Source organism: Triticum aestivum, chromosome 4D (assembly GCF_018294505.1).
Source record: "Triticum aestivum cultivar Chinese Spring chromosome 4D, IWGSC CS RefSeq v2.1, whole genome shotgun sequence".
In the NCBI taxonomy this organism is placed as follows: Eukaryota; Viridiplantae; Streptophyta; class Magnoliopsida; order Poales; family Poaceae; genus Triticum; species Triticum aestivum.
Genome location: NC_057805.1, coordinates 4,769,988 through 4,778,874, shown reverse-complemented (window position 1 = coordinate 4,778,874; position 8,887 = coordinate 4,769,988). Strand labels below are relative to the sequence as shown.

The window sequence follows — 8,887 nt, the reverse complement described above, 5'->3', positions numbered from 1 at the left end:
GTACGAGTAAAGTGACTTGCCAGTAACGAGATTGAACAAGGTATTGGGATACCCACGATCGAATCTCGGGCAAGTAACGTACCGATTGAGAAAGGGAATTGTATACGGGATTGATTGAATCCTCGACATCGTGGTTCATCCGATGAGATCATCGTGGAACATGTGGGAGCCAACATGGGTATCCAGATCCCGCTGTTGGTTATTGACCGGAGAGTCGTCTCGGTCATGTCTGCATGTCTCCCGAACCCGTAGGGTCTACACACTTAAGGTTCGGTGACGCTAGGGTTGTAGAGATATTAGTATGCGGAAATCCGAAAGTTGTTCGGAGTCCCGGATGAGATCCCGGACATCACGAGGAGTTCCGGAATGGTCCGGAGGTGAAGAATTATATATAGGAAGTCCAGTTTCGGCCTCAGGGAAAGTTTCGGGGGTTACCGGTATTGTACCGGGACCACCAGAAGGGTCCCAGGGGTCCACCGGGTGGGGCCACCTATCCCGGAGGGCCCCATGGGCTGAAGTGGGAAGGGAACCAGCCCCTGGTGGGCTGGTGCACCCCCCCATGGGCCTCCCCTGCGCCTAGGGTTAGAAACCCTGGGGGTGGGGGCGCCCCACCTGACTTGGGGGGCAAGTCCCCCCCTTTGGCCGCCGCCCCCCTTGAGATGGGATCTCCAGGGGCCGGCGCCCCCCCAGGGCCCCTATATATAGTGGAGGGGAGGGAGGGCAGCCGCACCCAAGCCCCTGGCGCCTCCCTCTCCCTCTCGCTGAGCTTGGCGAAGCCCTGCCGAGATCCCCGCTGCTTCCACCACCACGCCGTCGTGCTGCTGGATCTCCATCAACCTCTCCCTCCCCCTTGCTGGATCAAGAAGGAGGAGACGTCTTCCCCAACCGTACGTGTGTTGAACGCGGAGGTGCCGTCCGTTCGGCGCTCGGTCATCGGTGATTTGGATCATGACGAGTACGACTCCATCAACCCCGTTCACTTGAACGCTTCCGCTCGCGATCTACAAGGGTATGTAGATGCACTCCTCTCTCTCTCTCGTTGCTAGATGACTCCATAGATTGATCTTGGTGATGCGTAGAAATATTTAAATTTCTGCAACGATCCCCAACAGAGGCGATGGCGACGTTTTCTGGGGAGCATCCGGAGTACGTCTAGGCCGAGCTGGAGTACTACTGGAAGCGTGAGGCGGAGCAGAAGAAGCAGGGGCCGAAGAAGGAGGACGAGGCCGGTCCCTCGACGGTGATCCCTATCGAGTCCTCTTCCGAGGAGGACTGGGCAGACTTCTCGGACGAGGAGGAGGAGGAGGAGGGGTGCGACGACCCGACGAAGGAGGAGGAGGAGGAGGGGTGCGACGACCCGACGAAGGAGGAGTTCTGGGCGCAGTTCCGCAGCTCCGACGATGATGAGTAGTTTATCTAGTAGTTTGAATAAGTAGTAGTTGAAGTTCATGTATGAAACTATGTTGAATTTGATGTTTGAACTATGTGGAATGGACTAGTAGTATGTCGTTTTAAGAAATTTACATCTTCATTTTGGACCATCTATTGGAGTTGCTCTTTTGAACCATCAATTTGGACCATCTGTTGGAGTTGAGCTTTTTTCGAAGCTCCAAAACGCACTTTTTGACGGTCCAAATTTTACATCTCCGGTTTTGGATCGCCACAGACCATCTATTGGAGATGCTCTTAGTAAATTTTAGGTAGTTCGAAGTGCGACGCTGGTCAGATGTGTAGCGCCTGTCAGTCAGGCGCTGCATAGTGTAGTGTGACGCCTGGATGTCGGGCGTTACACGAAAAGGTTAGCGGAGCGGAATTTTTTCAAAGACAGTTTATTTTGTGAATTCTTTTCGTCTATAGGTCAAATTTGTGGATTTTGCCGAGGAGCTGCACCTGATCATGGAGAATGTGATCTAGTTGAGTGTGGGACAGACCCAAAGAAGGATGGCGGTACTGATCTTATGAAACTGGATGGGAAGTCGTCGTAAACGCTTGAATTTGGAGGGTGTAGTTGCTGCTGTGAATCAAACCTTGACTGGAAGTCAGTGCCGGTCGTCTGGCCCAAATTTCGAACTGTCGCCACGGGGGCCATTAGATTAGGTCATCTAGCGCCGTTGATAGTGAGCGAATTCGCATAGGGCTCTGGGTGATGCGCCAACGCACAGCCGCCGCTACACCCAGAAGCCAAGCTTCTGGGCAGCCTATGCCCAAGACAAGTGAGCCCCTTTTATTTCCTTTCGTTTTTTCTTTCTTGTCGAATAAATGTTTGGGATTTGCAAAAAAAATAAAAAAATTATGAACTTCAAAGCATGTTCCTTATTTTGTATTGGTTCTTTTTCCAAAATTTTGCACACAATAAAAAGTTGTTCCTGATTTTCAAAATATGTTATGAGTTTCCAGATCTCAAAAAATGTTCACCAATTTTTTAAAATTTTCAGAAATTTGAAACATTTTTCAATATATTAAAATTATTAATAACTGAAAAATATGGTCACAAGTTTAGAAAATGGTTTGAATTTCAAAAACATTCTCTGATTCGAAAACATTTGGCGACTAAAATATGTTCATGAGTGTATAAAATAGTTTCCAACTTGCAAAAAATGTTCATGAATTCAAAAATAGATAGGCAAATTTCAATAAAATTTCGTCAATTCGGAAAAAAATTCACGGATTTGTTTTCAGGAATTTGAATATTGTTCGAGGAATTGCAAAATGTCCATGATTGGAATATTGGTCAGAAATTTCATTAAATATTCGTGAGTTTGAAAAAGGTACACAAATTTCTAATGTTCGTGAATTCATAAAAAAATTCGTGAATTTGAAAAATCTTCATGAGTTTGAAAATTGTTCATGAATTTTAAATTTTTTCGCATATTTTAAAAATCATGGAGACGAAAATTATTCTTGATTTTTGAAACATTTTATGAAGTTCAAATTTGTTCACGATTGTAAAAAACTTTCAAGAATTTGGAAATGGCTCATTAGTTTAAAAAGAGTTCACAATTTGAAAAATGTTCAAAGATTTGAAAAGGAAAAAATAATAAAAATAAATAATAGAATAAAAAATAAAAACGAGAAATTACGCAATAAAAAGAGAATCACACTAACGGGGCGGCACATGCCGCGGGTGGGGGTGTGCGTTTGGTCGCTATTCCCCGACCTGCGCGGGGAATAGGTTCCTCGTACCTCTTGGCTAAGAAGAGTACGTGGACAAGAGAGCAAAGATTTTAGGGCGTGCGGTGCAAAACATGAGCCGTAATGCACAGTCACAGCCCAGCCCAACCTGATGCTTAGGGCCCTTTCAGATGATAATTGCTATTTGTCTCAAAAAGAAGATGATAATTGCTATGATAAAGATTTTGGGTCTCTCTGTCTATGCCCGAGGGTCAGTCTGTTACTACTCCCTCTGATCCATAGTATCTTTCATAGTTCTAAAATAAGGTTGATTTAACTTAATTTGAAACTATAACACTTATTTTGGATTGAAGAGAGTATTATAAAAGTAATAACTAGAATAACTAGACTTGGCTATGGACGTGGAGAGCTCCTATTCTGCGTGTTATGCATGGAATAATGAGCAAACGTGTGCCTCTACGCTAGTGAGGTGGCTGACCCGTCGCCTGGTTTTCTCGTTCCTTTGTAATTTTTGCTCAGGTAGCACGAAACGCTCGACCGCAGGTAACCGATGAGTGGTGCATGGATTTTTTTAAATTGGCCATGCTTAGTGTTGCAATGTTTTTTTTTACTTTTTTAGAATATATTATTATTTCACAATTGTCCTATATGAATGTCAAACAGTTTATGAAATTATCACGAATTTTAAAAAATGTTATGGATTTCTAAAATATAGTTATAAAGTAAAACTATTTGCAAAAATTAACTATTTTCATCAGTTTTAAAATTATTTGCTAATTTTAGAAAACAGACAATTATAAAATGGTAATAAAACTTCAGAAATGTTAACAAATCCATAAATTATTGCCAGATTTTCAAAATGTTCATAAATTTTAGTAATTATTAACGAACTTGCAAATAATCAAAAATTTATAGAAAATCCCATGTAAAGTAAGGAATGTTGATTTATACAAATGTTCTGGGAATTTAGAAAATGAACATGAATTTTAAAATAATAATAAAATAAAAGGAAGCAAACAGAAAATAGCGACGAAAAAATAAAAAAAAGGATAATGAAAAATAAATGAAAAAAGAGAGGGGAAATGAACAAAATATAGAATCAAAATGATAAAAACATGACGGGCAACATAAATAGAAAATGTAAGAAAAAACAAGTAATTGCCCAAAAAGGGAAGAAAAACCAAACAGAAAGCTACAGAAAACCAGAAATAACTAAATATAAGAAAAGGAATCAGCGAGCGAACTCTTGCTAGCGACATGAGAGAAGTGTAAGTGGGCCTGGCCCAGAATGATCGGAGAGGGTGCATGTTTGTTTTAAAGTAAATCCAAATGTTTTAAAAAACAATCGCTAGTTTATAATGTTATTATGAATTTGTGAAAATGATTATTTTGTAGTATTTATGTATTTTATAAATGTTTGTGTATTTTAGAAAATGTTCACAATTTTTTTAAAATATTCATGAAAAGTAAAGAATGTTGGAATATTTTTGTTGTAAAATCTGCTTAATATTTTAAATATAATAAAAGGAGAAAGAACCACACAAAAATGTCACCATTTAATAAGAAATAAAATGAACATTAGAATTTAATAGAATCGTCAGAAAGAAATAAACAAGAAAAGAATAAAAAGATAAAAGATGAAATAGAAAATAAAAGGAAAATTATATATAAAAAACTCATTAAAAAATAAGAGAAAACTATTTTTTGGAGCGAAAAAATAAGAGAAAACTAGACTGGTAAATAAAAAATACCAATGGAAGATAAAAACCAGCGGAACCAACTCGTGCCAGCGACAAAAGATAAATGTAAGTGGACCTAGCCCAAACATCCCTTACACGCGGAATAGGAAGGGTGTACTAATGATTTTTGTTAAATATCTAAGCAATGAAGAGCCAAAGCTTGGTGTCGAACAATTTTTTGTTATAATTTCCTCAAAAAAATGGTAGAGTTGACTTTGGTTATCAATCAAACATACCCTAGACGAAGGGCAGGCAAGGCAATAGAAGTCGTTGCCGGGAGGAGAATGAGTAGCCATCCAAGTGGCAACTTAGAGTTGTCTCTGAAATAACGCCAGTCGAGGAGCCACCCAAAAATCATTCTACAATAGAGAGAGGAATATAACTCAGAGTTGACAAGAGATAAATGTAAGTGGACCTAGCCCAAAAATGGGAGGCACCAACATTCTACAATAGAGAGAGGAATATAAAACAACAAAATTATATCACTTCACCAACCAACCAAACCAAGCATAGAGTTTACAGTTCCCTCGCTGCTTGATGGATGACCTTCGATCTCTCGGCCTGTCCGCTTTGATTGGGTTGTCGTTGAGGGTTGGGAGGTGTCTGATGTCTTGTGTCGAGCTGTTCTTATTGGGGGTCTCTTGGCGTAGTAGCAATATCGGGGTTTGTGGATGTTGTGTATTCAGAGAGTCGGGGAGGGGCCGCATGTGTTGTTGTGGGGTTTCTTGCCATGTGAGGAGTTAGTCCGTGCTTCTTTTGTATTGGTTTTCACCCGGTTTTCCGTAAATTAACTGGGCAATTCTCTTCTTCTTAATTAATCGATCAGGCAAAACTTTTGCCTCCGTTTCGAAATTTTTTTTACAGTTCCCTAAAAAAAAGCATAAAGTTTACACATAGCCTGCGGGCAATCATGACACGCAAGTACATATAGTTGACAGACACACATGACAACAATTTTCTTTAACAGGGTTATGAGCACACCCTCCAAACCCAGACAGTCCTTGAACACCATCTACATGCCAGGAATCACATAGGGCCAGTATCTTTCGGCTTCCATTGCTACTACTGAGGACCCATGGCCGCGATCTGCTGCTCCAGCTGCATCAAAAGAATAATAGGTTAATTATTATGACCGGTCTATGGTGCACCGTGGTGCTCAAGTCACATGTTGTCTCAAATCAGTTACAAGTTGGTCCGCATCTTACTCTAGTACTTGTTAAGTTATGATGTGAAACAATGAAATTCCACTTAGAGCTACCCCATACATCTACTAAAAGAGACGACAAAATTAAGGCATGATCATTTCAAATACCTTGACTTATTAAGTGTTTCAGAAAACCCAAAAGTATATCTAGAAAAATTTCAACACCAAACAAGAATAAGATTCAGGTTATTCATTTTGATCCTAAACGTTATACGAGCAATCTATGGATTATCATACTAGTGAGAAATTGGAAGTCAAAAGCCAACATACATAAGGTGCTACCTGAATCATTGTTTGTAGCTTGTTGCGCACATCATAAAACTCATTCCTAACAAGGTCCAATGCCATGAGGCACCTGGAATAATGCAAACATACACATTATCAAATTCTGGAGAGATCAAGCGAACTGAACGGAAATGGTTCAGAAATTTTGATCCTGTATATGAAAACTAAAAGCTTATACCATCTCAGTTGTGCTATAAATAGAAGTCAAGCCCACAAGTTAAAAGAGGATCATCAAACATTAGCACATTCAGATAGTGAACCAAATTATACCAATCATGCGATTGCAGATCAAGTGAATATAATACTAGGTTGGTTTGAGCTAAATATTCAACTCGCAGGTTTATATGCAAAATTTGAAAAATACATAGAGTGGAGAATAATTACTGCATAACAAATATAATAAGGCACTGAGTACTAACCCTTCTTTACTTTGTGCCTCATAAAACTGACGGAAGTGGGTGCAGGAGAGATTCACTTTCTTAGCACCAACACTGAAAACATACCAAGAAGCCAATCAGGGAACTAGAAATTTCTCAAACTTATTAAACGCAGGAGCATGTTGATACACATAAGCATACTTCCGATGTCACAATAGTATCCTCAAGGTGTCATTTCTTATCATGGTTTTCAACACAATAGATTGTTCGATAAACTAGAAAAAATGGGTTTATGTGCAATAGCAGATTAGTAGTATCGGAAATATTTACAAAACCGACAAAGTTTTTCTTGCAGAGTCATAACGTTGGCATGCACGAAAGACAACTGAAGTTGGACCTTTTAATTATGGCTATACTACAGCGCAAATGACACAAGTCACATGCTCATGACGTACACACCACGCGCCGACACGTCCAGAAAACCAGAAAATGAACATTGGCATTATATAGAATAGCATATAATAAAATACTAGAAATGTTTGCGGAACGACAAATTTCTCATTCCTAACCTAGAATAATGCCATTGGTTCAAATGCACATTCAACAATACTAAATTTGTTTGCAAAACGGCAAAGTTTTCCAGGCCGAGCTATAACATTTCCATTGGCATGAATACAGACAACTCTGTTATGCAAAGCACAACTAAATTCAGCCCTTCTACATATGGTTATACGACAGCCCCACACGACATGGTTCATGTCCGCGCCATCACATCTAAACAGAAAAAAAAAACATTGATGTCGTGGACATACCAAAAAACCCACGGTTGACATCACGTACATTAATACCCGAAATGTTCCCAAAATGATAGTTTTTCCCTTGCCCAGCTAGAGCATTGACACTGGGCAGTAATACCGGCAATTCTGTTACAGGAAACACAACTAAGCCCAACTCTTCTAAATATGGTTACACAACAGCCGCAAACGACATGAATAAATGCCCCTGATATACCGGCACAGCTGAATAGAAGCAACATCGATACCACTGACATTCGAGAAAAACCACGGTCGTTGTTATTGCTGAATATATAGCATATCATTAATATAATATATACTAGAAACGTTCGCAAGACGACGGACTTATCCTCGCCGACCCATAACATTGCCATTGGCATTGGTACCGGCACTTCCGTTGCACGAAGCACAACTAAATTCGGCTCTTCAACTTATGACTATATACGACAACGCAAACGACACAAACTGCATGCCGATGACAAACACATTTGAATTGCACGACGTTCATAGTTTTTTTTTTTTTTTTGTAAAAATGACATCGACAGTTAAAAATGGGCTGGGGAATAATGGGTTTATCATGGTCATCACCTGGCGCTGCACCCCTTGAGCTGATGCACCAGTGCGCCCACCCTGCCGAAGTTCACCACGGGCTGGTTCCTGCGAATCACAAGTTAAGCAGAGAGAGCAGACGAAATCAATACCAGCCAACACGAGATAACAAGAGCTAGCAGAGGGGGAGGGAGGGCGTAGGGGCGGCGGTATGGACAGCAGGTGGGCGACTTCGTTGAGGATGTTGTCGGCGTCCTGGAGGAAGAGGTTGACGACCTCGGCGAGGAAGCCCTCCTGCTCCACCGACCGCAGGTGTTGGAAAGCCTCGTCCACAATACCCTAGATGATCATACAAGAGGAAAGATTAGGCAATCCGGCCCAGTGATTCCAGATCACAAGCAAGCACACGGCGATTAGATGGGAGGTAAGGGAAGGGGACTCACCGTGGTGAACATGGAGTCGAGGAGGGCGTTGAGCTGGGCCTTGAGCGCGGCGGCTGCCATGGCGAGGAGGTCTGGGAGTCCGGCGGTGCAAGGGGCCAAGGGCGGAAGGGGGCGATCCGGGGTTAGGGCCGGCGGAGTGGACGAGGACAGGAGAGAAGTGCAGGTTATATAGCAGACTCACAATCGTCTCTCCCTCTCTCACGCGGAGGCATTTTGGCAGCCATTAATGAGCTTCGCGACGGCCAGCGTGCATGCAGCTACCGCTGGATGGATTGATACCGCATGCATGCATGAGCTAGCTGTTGCACGGTCTCTACAGCAAAGTACCAGTACACGTACAGTTGTCGTTTCCAAAACAGCAATG

General features: G+C 41.6%; 1 protein-coding gene across 1 annotated transcript; it reads right to left on the bottom strand.

Moving 5' to 3' along the window:
• Nucleotides 1-5,654: 5,654 nt before the first annotated feature.
• LOC123099331 (histidine-containing phosphotransfer protein 2-like) lies at nucleotides 5,655-8,645 on the bottom strand. The gene is made up of 6 exons (XM_044521508.1): nucleotides 8,524-8,645; nucleotides 8,298-8,419; nucleotides 8,120-8,188; nucleotides 6,780-6,851; nucleotides 6,358-6,430; nucleotides 5,655-5,969 (listed from the first exon to the last, which is right to left on the bottom strand). The coding sequence occupies exons 1-6, from the start codon at nucleotides 8,581-8,583 to the stop codon at nucleotides 5,934-5,936; spliced, it is 432 nt and encodes a 143-aa protein (XP_044377443.1). The 5' UTR covers nucleotides 8,584-8,645; the 3' UTR covers nucleotides 5,655-5,933.
• Between the last annotated feature and the right edge of the window lie 242 nt (nucleotides 8,646-8,887).

Bases quoted from the DNA above. Each gene is read 5' to 3' on its own strand.
- LOC123099331 (XM_044521508.1), bottom strand. From the start codon at position 8,583: ATGGCAGCCGCCGCGCTCAAGGCCCAGCTCAACGCCCTCCTCGACTCC. The intron at 8,420-8,523 runs GTGAGTCCCCTT...ATGATCATCTAG, and splicing joins TCGACTCCATGTTCACCACG to GGTATTGTGGACGAGGCTTT. The intron at 6,852-8,119 runs GTGATGACCATG...GTATGTTTTCAG, and splicing joins CTCAAGGGGTGCAGCGCCAG to TGTTGGTGCTAAGAAAGTGA.